At 40.0% G+C, this 14,874-nt stretch overlaps 1 protein-coding gene across 7 annotated transcripts in view; it reads left to right on the forward strand.

The window, feature by feature from the left end:
• Window positions 1-14,191, forward strand: part of CEMIP2 (cell migration inducing hyaluronidase 2) — a 74,099-nt gene extending 59,908 nt beyond the window's left edge. For 6 of the 7 annotated variants that reach the window (XM_058565661.1, XM_058565660.1, XM_058565656.1 and 3 more), the window contains exons 20-24: window positions 2,228-2,447; window positions 5,236-5,334; window positions 9,252-9,406; window positions 11,718-11,821; window positions 12,175-14,191. In XM_058565661.1, coding sequence (XP_058421644.1) covers window positions 2,228-2,447; window positions 5,236-5,334; window positions 9,252-9,406; window positions 11,718-11,821; window positions 12,175-12,377 — 781 coding nt within the window. In that variant the 3' untranslated portion in view covers window positions 12,378-14,191. The remainder of the gene's footprint in view (window positions 1-2,227; window positions 2,448-5,235; window positions 5,335-9,251; window positions 9,407-11,717; window positions 11,822-12,174) is intronic. The other variant, XM_058565662.1, reaches the window with a different exon arrangement.
• The last annotated feature ends 683 nt before the right edge of the window (window positions 14,192-14,874 follow it).

The following is a 14,874-nucleotide window of genomic DNA, read 5'->3' on the forward strand; positions in this document are numbered from 1 at the left end:
CTTCAGCGTAACTAAGAATAGGCTGTGATGTGACAGCTGTTTAGAAAAGCAGCTGATGTGGGTAATTCTCTGCTCATCGCTATTAGAGGTTTCGAAGAGAACTAGAATGATTCGTAATTATAGTTGGCAGTAGGAATTGAGTGAAGATGTTTGCTGTATACCTATTAAGGCAATTTAGGGAGAGAAATTATCCTTGTCAGTGAAGAACCAGTAGGCCCAATTGAAAATTAAAAAAATTTTTTTCCATAACAACTCTTAACATGATTATTTATATATGATATAGTTCATATTTCCGTGAAAGCTCATTTCTCTCTTCCTTTAAGGCTCTCTCTCAAGTTGACCTTGAATTTTTAAAAATCACTGTATAACCATGGCATGTTTGCTTTCAACTTTCTCTAGGCTGCATCTTTCCACTTTTTAATTCTAATCCTGTTCACCTGGGGTCCTGTTGGCTTTGTCTGCTTTTATCCAGTTACAGTCTCTCAGCCTTTGGGTTATGGTAGGCTTGATCTCCTGTACTCTTCCAGCAAGTAGCATGCTCCTTCAATATCTGTTCCTTAAGCTGACATTCCTACTAGATGCCATTGTTTAGGTACCGTAAAGATACTGATGTAGGTAAGACGCATTTCTTCTGCGAATTCACAGTCCATTGAAGGTTGTGGGCATGTAAAGCAAGTAATTAGAGAGCGAAAGATTTAAGTGTTGTAAGTCCTATAGTGGGATATTCAGTGTGCCTTTTGAGGTAACCCAGAAGTTCAGCCTAGGGTGACCAGTGACATCCCAAGAGGGTGACACTGGGGCTGTCTCTTGAGGAATGTGTAGGAGGAGATGGAAAAAGAGATGAGTAAGGTGTCCCAAGAACAGCGTGGATAAGTGCATGGAGGCATGCAAGAACGTGGCATGGCATGTCTGGGGAAAGATGAAAGTTCAAACTGGGGAGAAGGGTGGCAAGTTTAATTGGGGGAATGAGGTTTGAGGTTCTGTCAAGTGCCTTGTTAGCCTTTGAATAAGGTGTAACTCATTCGCCCTCCAGGGCCCCTCCAGCAGCCGGTGTGATCAGCTTAAATCTTTTCTTATCATAATTGTCTCTGATTTCAATTTCTAATTAGACTTAAACAGGCTACTTGGACTTTTATTCTATAGATGACAGAAGTTCCACATTCCCAGTTGACTTTCCATAAAAATAAATGGAACACCCAAATTTGTAAGGACAATCTGGTGATCACAAATTTATGATTAAATGTATAACAAGATGGGAAATATTTCTTCATTTGGCTATTTCTAGAATCCCTCAGCCTTCGAGGTTCTAAATCTTTTTAATTCTGTTCATTTTGATGATTTTAATTATATATCAAGAGGCCCATGCCTAGTCAGGTCCTGGTCATTCCTTATGTATAAATGTTAAAATTTCTGGATATTGGAACAATGGTTGATTTTTACCTCATAATTGCAACTTTGCATTGTTCATTGACCTCATATTAAAATGTGAATTCTTGATCTCCAGTAATCAATCACATTTGATCAAGTCCTTTAGAATCTTGACTTCCTTGGTTTAGAAGGACTAGGTTTGCTGACAGACGTTGGACTGCTGCCTGGAAGTTACCTTTGCATTCATCTTGGCAGTAGGAGGATAATTCAGAGTGGGTGGGACTGTTCATTTCACTTGATTTTGGCCAAAATACAGACAGAAGGACCCCAGGCCCATCTGCTCTTAGTAAGCATCACAAGAATTGATTTGAGACCGTATCTTGGCCTTAGCCAACAAGTCACAGTTGCCGTTTTTATATTCCAATTCTGTACCTTAAACCAAAATGATTTATAAACCAAAAAAATAATAAATAAAAAAAATAAACCACACTAATTTACTGAATCCTAAACTTAATACAAGTATAAAGTTTTCCAAGGAATTTTTGAGCCAAGCCAAATTCCGTCCTCCCAAATTACCTATTGAACTAATTCAAACCAGAAATCAACTTTGATATCTTCCAGAATGACCGAATCAGGTTATCAAAATATTTTCTAAAGCAGTATTGCATTTGACTCAGGACCCTAGGAGGATAGAAAGGAAAGAGAAACAACTTTATTAGTTTTGTAATTTATTTTTCTCTTAAGGAAAAGTTACTTTATTGGAGAAATGTTCTTTTTGGCCATGAGTCAATTTGAGGAATTTTTGTAAGTTTTTGAGAGTCAGTCTAACATCCAGTGGATTGGTTTCTGTTTTGTGCAGGTTGCTATTTTTGTATCTCAAAGCCAAAAGCCACAGGGATGGCCACAGTTACTGTTCATCTCAGGGATGCGAACGAGTCAAGATCCAGGCAGCAACAGACTCAAAAGACATCAGTAACTGCATGGTCAAGGCGTATCCCCAGTATTACAGGAAGCCATCAGCACTCAAGCGGATGCCATCCACGCTCAAGGGACTCTGTCAAGGCTGTGGGACCCGTCAGGTAAACAAAGAAGAAAAGTGGGCTATGGCCAGGGAGAAAAAATCAAAAGATTTCTTTGCAATAAGTGCATTTTTCTTTGAAACATCTATATTGCCAGTTTTTAAGTATCATACGATTTCTCCTGAATTTTGGCCCATTCTAGAATGTGATGCTCATAAGAAGTACACTAGTCCAAATTTGTAATAACAATACCTTCCCCCTGTGATACATCAATTTACCCTGGATGATTGTGGATTTGTTGGTTGTCATCTTTTCTTTCTCAGATGTGATTCTGTTACAATGTTGCTATTGGGTTGACATGTCAGTGATGTCGAAACGTACTTTGTTATATTGGCAGTGTAAAATTTCTCTTCAGAAAATGCAACTCATATGAAAATTGTTTCCTTTTTTTAAAGTGGAAAGCCACTCTTAATTTTGAGTATGTGCTATTTTGTTTACCAGTAATTAGAAGTACAAACTGACTTTGGCTAGAAGTGAAATGCTTCTCCTCACATATTCTTAATTAGATGGTCTCCTGGATCTTGAGAAAACATCACAATGAAAGTAAATCCAAAATATGAGCTAAAATCGGGTGTGGGATTTCCAAAGGAAGTTAGACTGATTCCAAGTGAGAAAGACATATAGAGTTAATACTGCCCTAGTTAATAGTTAACATTTACACAAACAAATATAGGTTAACGGAAATGGTTCTCAGAGTGTGGTCCCCAGACCAGCAGCATCAGCATCACTTGGGAACTTGTGAGAAATCTGAATTCTTGGTCGTCGTCCCCCCCCCCCCCCCCCCCCCCCCCCCCCCGCAGACCTACTGAATCAGAAACCCCAGGGGCCCAGCTGTCTGCTTTAACAAGCCCTGCGGGTGATTCTGACATATGTTCACGTTTGAGAGTCGCTGGGCTAGAGGATTTTTTTAAAAGCCAGAATTACCACAGAAATGATCCTGCCTATTAATATGGAGAAAACCTTTAAGTCTTTCTTTTCGTTTCTTATCATTCTAAGTGATTTAACAAAAGAAAAATTCTTCTTCCACTGCATAAGTACTTTATTTCTAATTTTTCTTGTTTCTGTCCATTGGTGGCAGTAAGAGCAGGGAGAGGGAGCTGGATTAATGCTTCCTGTCATGATATAGGCTAAGTGTTTTTTCAATGGCAACTGACTCTCACAGTCTTGGTTTCTCATACCTCTGAGCCATCTCTGTTCTCCGATTCAACTAAAACCAAAAAACTAACAAACCAAGTACATGAAGTTTATGTGGATCCTTCCTGTCCCATGTAATGTTTTGACTGTTAAAGTGACATTTTTAGATAATCTTTGTGGGGAAGTAAATTCTTCAGCCTGATTCTCAACCTGAATTTGTGAAGAAAGTCCTTCATTACTGAAAAGACTTTATATAATTTATGATAACAGTTATAATTCATAAAATAATTTAATCGTCACTGGAAATATTCTAGGCCTATCTTGTTAAGCGGTTCCATGCATGAATGTTTAGCATTCTTTATTCTTTTTGCTTGAAACATTGATTAGAATTCATCTTTTTAAAATGTACTGATTACTGACTTTGTGCAGTTGCAAAGGATTTGAAGCATCTGGGAGCATCACTTTTACATGGAAATTTGAGGGGAAATTTTGTTTTGAATATCAAACACAAACACATGTATATCAGGAGTAAGTCGGAAAATGCACATGAGTTTTTGACCCCAGATCTGAGATATCAAAGAAATGTGCAGCTTCTGAATGCTTAGTGTCATGATGATTATTTGCTCTTGTGATGAAGTTGTTGACATCTATTTATAACGGCATGTACTTTAAGTGCTAAATTGTGTGAGAATTAAGAGTGCTTTTGAATGAGAAGAGAGCCTTTAGGGAGGAGGGAGGGGGTGGGATTTGGAGATGGTGTGATTTGGAGGTGTAGAAGGAAACAGGGAAGGGCATTCTTGGGGAGGGGACAGCGTCTGCGAAGGCAGGATGGCAGGAAGGCAGAGTGTGGGAAAGTGAGGGAACTGCCCTGCCTGCTGAATGTGACAGAACAGTGGGAAATAGGGGCTGTGCATCAGGTGTGGCTCAATTTATGGGACACTTTGCCGGTCAGGGAGAGGAATTTAGACCTGGTGATGCACAAGGTACTAAAAGTTTTTAAAGAGGATGGTCCTTGACATCTACACTTCTTTCCTCAGTCCTGGAGTGACTGAGTGCCAATTCAGGATAACTGGTCCAAAAAGGACGTTTAAAAAAATTTGTGACTGTTTTTGCATGAAATGTTTACAAAGATTTAAATATAAAGCACTTTTATTTAGTCATTTGTAACAAGATTACAATTATTGGAAACTAATTGTTCCCGAAAATGAGGAACGTATACTTCTCATATTAAGCCTATATCAAAAGATGGACTTCAGCTTGTGAAATATGTATAAAAAGTTTAGGGAAAAAAAAACACCTAATGGCTTTGGTATAACTGAGTTTATTTATTTTATTTTATTTTGGTGAGGAAGGTTAGCCCTGAGCTAACATCTGTTTCCAATCCTTCTCTTTTTGCTGAGGAGGATTGGCCCTGGGCTAACATCTGTGCCCACCTTCCTCCCTTTACATGTGGGACGTCTGCCACAGCATGGCTTAATAAGCAGTGCATAGGTCCTCGCCCGGATCCGGGTCTGTGAACCCTGGGCTGCCGAAGCGGAGCATGTGAACTTAACCACTACACCACCGGGCTGGCCTCCATAATTGAGTTTATTTTGAGGGACCCTTTTGGAGGAAGGTGCAGTTGACATGGATGTGGAACTTCTTCCCTGTCTAGGTGGTGTTCACTAGTGATCCTCATAAGAGCTACCTCCCCGTGCAGTTCCAGTCACCCAGCAAAGCAGAGACTCAGCGCGGAGACCCGTCTGTTATCTCTGTGAGTACCATCTGGCGTGTTCACTGCTTCTGCTTCTTGCTTTTCCATTTCTTCCTGGTGACATGAGTTATCTCTGGCACCAGTCACTTGTTTGTAATCAAATTTTGATTTTTGGTGGCAAGCAATACGGTAGAGGTATAAATACCTCCTAAACATTTGCGTTTTTAGATAAATTATTTTTATTAAATTTTTTTTTTCCTCAGTAGATTGTGTCTACTGATTACTTTTAGGCTAATGTTAAAATTTGTTCACAGTACTTTTCACTCACTAATAGCGTTACAGGTGACCCAGATTTTATTTTTGTAGGACAAAAGGCATCTTGGGCTAAAAAATAATTGCCATAGGCAATCGACATGTAGAAAACTGTGTTTAACCGTGGTTTTTGAAGCTTAAAAGAAGATCTCCAGTTGTTTGTTTAAGATATGGGAAATGAAAGTTTTTAAATCTCTTTGGCCTTTAATTTTGGGTTTGCCAGGCCCTCATTTTTTCAGATGAGGAAAGTGAAGATACATCTAAATGGGTTAATGGAAGACTAGACCTGAACCTCAGTCAACACTAGCATTTGCGTTTAGAGCCAAGCTAGCCAGTGGTAAGCAGCTCTCGGCTTGTGGCTTGTCCAAAATTGGGTTGACCTGGGTGCCACCACATAAAGAGCTCTTTGGGTATCAGGTGTCTAGCCAGCCAGCTGATATGCAGCCAGGGTCGGGGCCGTGGCTCATGTGCTCCTAGGAGCTCACTTTGTTTTTTTTTTTTGGTGAGGAAGATCAGCCCTGAGCTAACATCCATGCTAATCCTCCTCTTTTTGCTGAGGAAGACCGGCTCTGAGCTAACATCTATTGCCAATCCTCCTCCTTCTTTTTCCCCCCAAAGCCCCAGTAGATAGTTGTATGTCATAGTTGCACATCCTTCTAGTTGCTGTACGTGGGATGCGGCCTCAGCATGGCTGGAGAAGCGGTGCGTCAGTGTGCGCCCGGGATCCGAACCTGGGCTGCCAGTAGTGGAGCATGCACGCTTAACCACTAAGCCATGGGGCCAGCCCAAGCTCACTTTTTTTAAGTGATGGGCAACACAATCACAAATCTACATTATGTCAACATAATTAAATCTTACTCTTTTTTTTCTTTCCCAATTTTTTTTTATTGTGTTAAAATACACATAACATAAAATTCACCATATTGGCCATTTTTAAGTGTATAGTTCAGTGGTATGAGGTACATTCATATTGTTGTGCAATTATCACCACTCTCCATCTTCAGAACTTAAATTTGACTTTTTTAGCAACTCTGAATTAGGAATATCCCTATTCGGGGCGGGGGATGAAATGGGAGTTATTAATCAACAGGCATAAAGTTTCAGTTAAGTAAAATGCATAAGCTCTCAAGATCTGCTGTATGACATTGTCCCTACAGTCGACAATAATGTATTGTGCCCTTAAAATTTGTTAGGAGGATGGGTCTCATGTTAAGTGTTCTTATCACAATAAAAAAAAAATTAAAAAATAAATAAAGAGAATATCCCTACTTAAATGTAGCTCAAAGATTTCTCAAGCATATATTTATACCTATTGCCCTTTGTTAACGATTGTTCAATTTGTAGTGTGTTCATGATGTAATTTTATTGGCATGAAATTTGTTAGCTCAACATCTTAATGCAGTCAGAGGCATGAAGAGCCTGGTCACAGCCTGCTAGCTTGGTATCTGGTGGGCATCAGTTGCATAAGGGAAGCAAGTAGACGCTGAGTGCTACAGCTCTACTAGCTCCCTAGATAGTTCAAGAGGATATCATTTTGTCCAAAAAATCTCAGGCAGGCTACACCCCAGGGTCTGAAGACATTTGACTCCATTGCTGCACGTTGGGTGCCTGGGACCCTAGAAAAGTCATAGAACACTGTGTTTTGTCATAATTACCCCCAGTACTTTTCACATGCCTTACCTAAAGAGTCTTTGCTTGGACGTGACATCGCTTTAGTTTTTATGGAAAGTTTTGTGTTTCCTTTAAGCGACAGGTTTTGGGGGATGCTTTTCAGGAGGACAGTGTGAGTGTGTTGAGGATCATTATATATTTTTTCCTAAAATGTATCTTAATTTTAAGTATTCAGATTTTTAAAAATAAGAGAATCACTTTTAGTCTTTTCATATATAAGATGGCACTTTACCTCAGGCACTTCTAGAATTATTCTCTGGGTAGAGCAATTTAAACATAGCTAAATAGCCATTTTGATTCCTGTGAGATCAGTAGTGATTAGAAATAAAATTTAAATATAATTTCCCCAAGCAAAGACAGGAGTAGTGCTGAGAGCATTTCTCCTTTGGCAGCTTTTGGCTTAGTTTAGAATGTCACACATTTTAAACAGAAACAGTGCCTATGGCTTACATTAGTGTTGAATCATTTTTCAGCCCAGTAAGTTTTTTTCCTTCCCTTTTGGCTGAGGAATTAATGATGTTTGGGTGTGTTGGGAGTTCCTTTTTCTTGAAAAGGTCTCAAACCATTAAAGAGGACGACTGGAAATTTCACATCACAATAATTGTGAACAAAATATGGTAATACCTTGTGGCTTAAATCCTGGAAAAATTACCATTTTTCCTTTTTTTTTTTTGAGGAAGATCAGCCCTGAGCTAACATCTGCTGCCATTCCTCCTCTTTTTTTGCTAAGGAAGATTGGCCCTGGCTAACATCTGGCCCCATCTTCCTCTACTTTATATGGGACACCGCCACAGCATGGCTTGACAAGCGGTGCTTAGGTCCGTGCGCAGGATCCGAACCTGCGAACCCTGGGCCGCTGAAGCAGAGCACGCGAACTTAACTGCTACGCCATTGGGCCGGCCCTTCCACTTTTCCATTTTGATTTAAAAGGAGAGCTCTATTTGGAACAAAGGTGATGAGGCAATCTGGCTCCTCCGATATTCCAAACCTAAACCCTAACGGGAGGTGTATGTGGCTTAAGGCATGATACATATATATATTTTTGGAAGCAATGTGACAATAGTGAGCTCTCTGAGCTGCAGTGTAGAGGCTGCCATCTGATTACAGAATTAGAAAGCTTTGACCCGGATGAAAGAGCATGTGTGTAAGAATGAAGGCCTTAAACCTGCAGAGAGTGTTACCCTGCTCAGCTGGGTGTAGCTGCCATGCTTTCCTCAGAGCATCTTATCCAGTCAGTTGTAGGGGAGGAACAATACTCCTCTACCCTCTAGATTCTTCTGGCTGGTCTAAGAATTAAATTGAAATGAGACAGAATAACAGGAGAAAATCAAGCAAAGTTTAATATTATGCACACATAGGAGAGACTCAGGAAAACTTAATAACTCGCTAAAATGGCCACAGCACCAGCTTAAATACCATCTTCAGCTAAAGGCAAAGGAGGATGTTGAGGGTAGTGGTTTGGGACTGCAAAGGGGCCAAAGGCAGTTCTCATGGAGATGGAAAAGCAAATGTTTGGTAAACAGATGTTTGCCATCCCTTGCAAAAATAGTGGCACATGGGGAACACTGATTAGAGGAGCCTTACTAGGTTCCTCCCTGCCTACCACACCTAGTTTATGTTATGCTATAGTTATCTATGGTATTAGCTCTTTCCTAGAACAGGCCTTCTATCTTAAATTCTTTTAAGCAGTTAGGGGGAAGGTCCAAGTTTCTTTCTGAGTCTTTTGTTCTTAAAAATAATCATGCCAGAGAGACACATTTTGGGGTGGCCAATGCTGATCCTCCACATAGTAAAGACCCGTCAAGGCAAAGTTTCTGAGAACACAGGCACAATTTCAAATGTTGGCAGAGGAAGAGTAAATAGAATATGCAATTTGAATCCTGGAAATATCATGTGATTCATGGGTTTAGAAGACAAAGGGATGGGGCTGGAAAGACGAGTCATTCTGGGTACTGAAATGGTGGTGACCGCAGAAGATGTTTTTGTATTCTCAGGTCAACGGCACCGACTTTACCTTCCGCAGTGCGGGGGTCCTTCTCCTCATCGTGGATGCTTGCAGTGTCCCCTTCCGGTTGACGGAGAAGAAATTTTTCTCTCTTGCCGATGTCAGTCGTGTGGAAGAGTATTTAAAAGCAGGCATCCCTCTAAGGTAGGTGGAGCTTGCTCTGTAGGAGAGACAAGCCATCATAAAGGGGACACCTGGTCAACTCTGAGCTTTGGTTTATCTTCCTGCCTTTACTCTGCGGGCATTTAGGACTCTTGAAAGGTATTCATTCCTTCCCCATCTCAGATTAATGCCCGTGTGGTCTAAGCTATTATCATAGATAAGCGAGAGCTTGGATGTTAGAAGAGTTTGCAAGTGGTAGGAAGACTCTTAGAAGCAGAAAATTTCAATACTTTGGAGCATTATTATCCCACTTTTTAGTGTTAAGTTGTTCTACATTGTACCCAACTCACTCATAAGGCTCATTACCATTTTAAAGCAATTCCATAGACAGTTTTACCTTTGCAGCCACCTGTCCCACTGATGAACCTCAGACAGCATTGTGCTGTGACTGTGGTATATCAGGACATCACCTGGTCACTTGGAAGTGACTGGAAAGAGATAAATGGATTTTTAAGTTGATAAGTGTGTGGTTTCTCTTTTAAGAGCCCTAGTCTGATTAGTTGTTCTGTGTTAGTCTCTGAAGAAAGGTGCACAGGAGAGAAACTTTTCTTTTTCAGTGTTGGTCAGACCCTGCCTGGAGGCAAGGAGATAAATTCAGCCTCCTTTCTACCCCCTTGGCTTTGTTGCAGATGTTTATTTATACATGGGCCTTCCTTTAGTGAAGCCATTAAGGGAGGGACATAAGCTTCCCAGGGAGCAAAGGCTTTTAAATCAAGTTCAGTTCATCTGATCACTTATGCTCTTTATACATTACAGAACCAGATCTCAAAAAGTCCCATAAAATCATTGGATTATTTGAGTGTAATAGTCAATGTATTCATATAGCTCTGTCTTCTGGTTTAAGACACTTGTGGGGAATTCCTTTCAAGGTCTCAGTTTTCTTTAAGAATTTAAAGACTTTTTCCTAATGTTGGAAACACATGCACTCTACCTAAAACAATCCAGAACATAAATTTCACCACAAATATTTAGGGCAACATGGGAGTCCTGCAAGGTATCCTGTAGATTTAAGAGTTAAAAGCAACTTATTAAAAAGTCACAAGGTTATTTCTAGAAAGGGGACTCAAGGAAGACTTTCGAGATACTGGTAGTGGTCTGTTTCTTGATCTGGGTGCTGGTTATACAAGTATGTTTAGTTTGCAAAAATTTAATGTGCTGTACACTTAGGAATACTGTTCTGTATGTACGTTGTATCTTAATAAAATGTTAAGAAGTTGTGGGGCAACTGGCAGTGACTTCTAGGGAGACTGCGCATGTCAGGGTGTGGGTGGGCAAGGGGGAACCTTGTGGTAATCTCGTGGGACTAGTCTGAGTAATTGTGACCCATTGAAGAAAGTCAGGCCTACAGGGTTGCTACGGTCTGCCCTCTGGTCTTGCTCTGCATTTAGTCACTACTGCTTTAGAAAGACTTCGACAAAGAACCCACACCAACCTAAACTTAGGAATCTTAATAAGAAATGTCAAGATGCACATTAAGAAAATAAATACTTTACTAAAGGATATACAACAAAAGTTGAATAGAAGGAGAGGCTCTCCCTGTTTCTGGATGGAAAATTAATATTGCAAAGGTGTTACTCTACCTAAATTAAAATATAAATTTAACACATTTCCATCAGTGTCCCAATAAGTTACTTTTCGATTGTACTTGACAGTTGATACTGACGTTCATCTGGAAGAATAAATGTGGGCGAGTAATAAAATATTTTTAAACAAATTATAATAATACAAGGGGCTTATTTTATCAGATATTAAAATAAACCGTGAAGCCATAGTAATTGAGCTGGCATAGTATTGGCAGAGAAGAGAGAGATCAGGAGAAGAGAGAATCCACAAACAGATTGGAGTATGTGTGTTGATGTACTTCATAATAAAGATGGCGATTTAAACCATGGGGAACAGATTTTATTTCTTTTTAGAATTGTTTTTTTTTCTGTTTATTTAATAAATAGATAATAGAACATAAAGAGATAAATAGAGCATCAGAAACAAACAAAACCCACCTCCCCTGTTACAATAGTTTAATCCATAAAAGAGCTATGTCCCAAGCCGTCCACTAGGTCAACTGACCTCAATGACTTGTTGTCCCTACATTTAGAGACCCCTTGTAATAGTAACATAAGTTCTAGGTGGGGCAGGGAGATGGGAACTGGTAACAGCAGGAATGAAAAAGCATGTTTTTTCTCAAGTTCTGCTTTTATCTAGTATTTCTATACTGTCTTCAGTTCAGAAAGGCACTCAATAAGTACATGCTGAGTATTGAAATTTGCTCTGATTTTCTAAATTTTACATACAGGTCAATTGTTCTGTTGAGCACAAGAGGAGAAATAAAACAGTTAAATATCTCACATTCGTTAGTACCTCTGGGATTAGCCAAACCAGCTCATCTTTATAACAAAGGTTTGTATTTGCCTTATTCTGTGAAGTTCTTATGAGGCTAGCAACATGTGCATTTTGATGGTGGAATTTAGCCACCAGCTCATTTTCACCAGATTGTTTTGCTGGGGTGAGTATCAGGAAGATAATTCCTAAATAAGGAGGCTGTGTTAGAGGAAGTGTGTTGGGATGTGGTTTGTTATTTGGGCCAAGAGGTGGGTGGTAAGAGTTCATTTGCTGATGTAAGCAAGTGTAGTTTTTCTTTTTTGTTTTTTGCTTTATAGCTGTCTTTGTTTTGCTCACCTCCGACTCAACTCCTATGTTATCTTGCCTGGAACGAGTAGATATACAAATTGAATTCTTTTTTTTTTTTTTAGGGAGTACCGTTTTTTTGGGATTCAGCGGAAACTTTAAACCATCATGGACTCAGCTATTTAGCAGCCCTGCTGGACAGGGCCTCGGGCTGCTTGAACAATTCATACCTTTGCAGCTGGACGAATATGGTTGTCACAGAGCCGGCGCTGTCCACAGAAAAGACCTGGAGCTCTTAAAGCAACTTCAAAAGCACATTAGAGACTAACTGTAACTTAAGTGCTAGGGGAAAAAAAATGTGAACTAACTTATTTAATTTATGGCATTTTAAAATGACACTGTTAACCCAATGGAACCATTTTCCTGTTTGATACAGAAAGGGGAGAAAAGAAAGCGTTTAAAGGAATTGCTGGAATACTGGCTCACGCACCTTCTAGTTGTACAAAATGTTAGAGAATTTATTTGTATTTGTTAGGCTGGTATCTTCAGAGAGCAGTTCTCTTCTTCCTCGCCTTCCACCCCGGTGTTTTCTCCTGACCACAGGCAGTGCTTCACCTTTTGTATAATGGGAGGTCGTGCAGTGGGGTGGGGGTTCTGAGAGTCAGCCTGAGTCCTGGGGAGGACCAGCTCTTGTAGCACCTTGGATACTTGAAGTCTAATGCTCAGTGTGTCGTTGACTTTGGTCAGCAGTTGACTTGGGTGGCTGGCGTGCTCAGTGATGCCTTGGGCCCTGGTTCCGGGCAGCCTTTGAGAATTTTATAGGCTAGTGAATGATAGCGTTTTAAGTGGCAACTCAGGCTCAGCTCATGCCCTTTTTGCCTGGACATGTGCTATTTTTATTCATTTGTATATTGCTTCCTTCTAAGAGTTCCACTTTCAAACAGGAAGCATATTGGGACAAAAGGGCTTTTAGGGGTTAGACATCCCTTTAATCTGTGACCATTGGGCAAAAATTGGACCTCCACCAAGGTCTGAGGTTGTTGGGACCATTTTTGCAGCTTTAATCCTTAGCCTGTTTCGACTGTATATTTGTGTTTAAAACACAGAGCTGAGCTGAATATTTACATTATTTTTAAAAGAAGCAGGCCGTTTTCCTGAACTGTAAACTTGGGTCATTTCAACTTGCACAAAGGAAGTCTGTTCTTGGGGTGGCTCCTGCACCCGGGTTTTGTGTTGTTGTTTTTGTGTGTGGATTTTTTTTTTTAAGCGTTTCTGCTCAGCATCCTGCCAGGAAAATTGCGGAAAGCTTAAATAATACCCGAAAATATTGTACTCAGGGGGAGAAAAAAGGGAGAGCCTTTTAAGGGCCAGAATCATGGAGTGAATATTCAGAAACAAAACTCTTTATAGCCTTAGAGGTGTCGGTCACTTAATTAATTAAATTGTTAGAGCCAATTAAAAAAAGGTGCCATGACGCCCTATTTCCCTTCCCACTGGGAGCATGCATCTCCTGCCAGTGAGGATTGCATGTGGCAGAAAGAGACTGGATCCACAGCCTGGGATGTCACCACATCAAGAGGAAAGAAGCATCAAGATGCCTTTACCTTTTCCTAAACCCACAATGCATCAAGTGTGTGGAGGGACGGCCACGGCAAGATGGTAGGAAGTGTGTTCATGCTGACTTGGGCAGTGAGTACAGACAAATTCACTTTCCTCTCCTAGGAGCAATGGCTGATGACCTGTCCCCCGTGTCCAGGAGAAACTGCAGAGCAGCTCTGTGACTTCTGTTACTTTACAAAATATGCTACCTCAAAGTACTACCAATAAACCTTTCTAACTGTAAGTGCTCTTGCTGAGGGCACACCTCTTAATCAAAGTTTAGGGTTTGGGGGTTTTTTTTGTATATTGATGAATGAGATCTTACCTATTAAATATATTATTGGATCATGGTTCCTGAAGGTGATTAAAGTTTGTGTGTTTTTTATGACTTAAATATCTTTTATGTGTGTTTTTTAGAGTTTGGCTCTTTAAAGATTTGGAGAGGATATGTAAGTTCCAAGGCACCCAGTTTTTCTGATTTGCATGCTAATAGTCAGGGCCCAAGTTAAATAAATAAAAATATGTGTGCATGTATTTTTTATATATGTGTGTGACTCTGTCTATCAATCAATCTTTTTTTATTCCAGATTCTAGCTGTAAAGGTTATTGGCAGAAAGGAGGAGGGGAAATGGTTCAGCAAATAGATTTTGGGAGACTAAGCTTCAATGAGCAGCGATCATATTCTCCAGTGCAGAGGTTCTCAACCTTGGCTGCTCGTGGGAATCACCTGGGGAGCTTTAAAAAATATAGAGGCCTGGGCCCCATCCCCCAACCCCTACATTCGGATTTAATTGCTGTGGGGTGCAGCCTGGGCATTGGAATTTTTTTTAAAGCTCCCTGGGTAATTCTATCCCAGCCAGGTTTGGAAACCACTGCAGTAATATAATAGGCCCACTATTTAACTTCAGTCTATTATTTTTTGTGACCAAAACAAAATTTCACTTATCTATTTTTATTTGCAATTCCTATATTACTTACAAAACTCCCAACCTTAAAGTATTTCACGATTGTCTCCTTTTAATAGAACTTTTTAATACAGTTTTTGTCCTTAATCCTCTCCAATTGTTAAGCTGGTCTCTAATATGATATACACATTTCAGGCAACTGGGAGCCAGCAATCTGTTTTATTTCTACCGAGAAAATATATTCAAAGGTGATTTGTAAGTTCATAAGCATTTTCCATCAGATGAGGCAGTTGGTTGAGCTCCAGAAATATGGCCATCCAC

Source organism: Diceros bicornis, chromosome 22 (assembly GCF_020826845.1).
Source record: "Diceros bicornis minor isolate mBicDic1 chromosome 22, mDicBic1.mat.cur, whole genome shotgun sequence".
NCBI classification, from domain to species: Eukaryota; Metazoa; Chordata; class Mammalia; order Perissodactyla; family Rhinocerotidae; genus Diceros; species Diceros bicornis.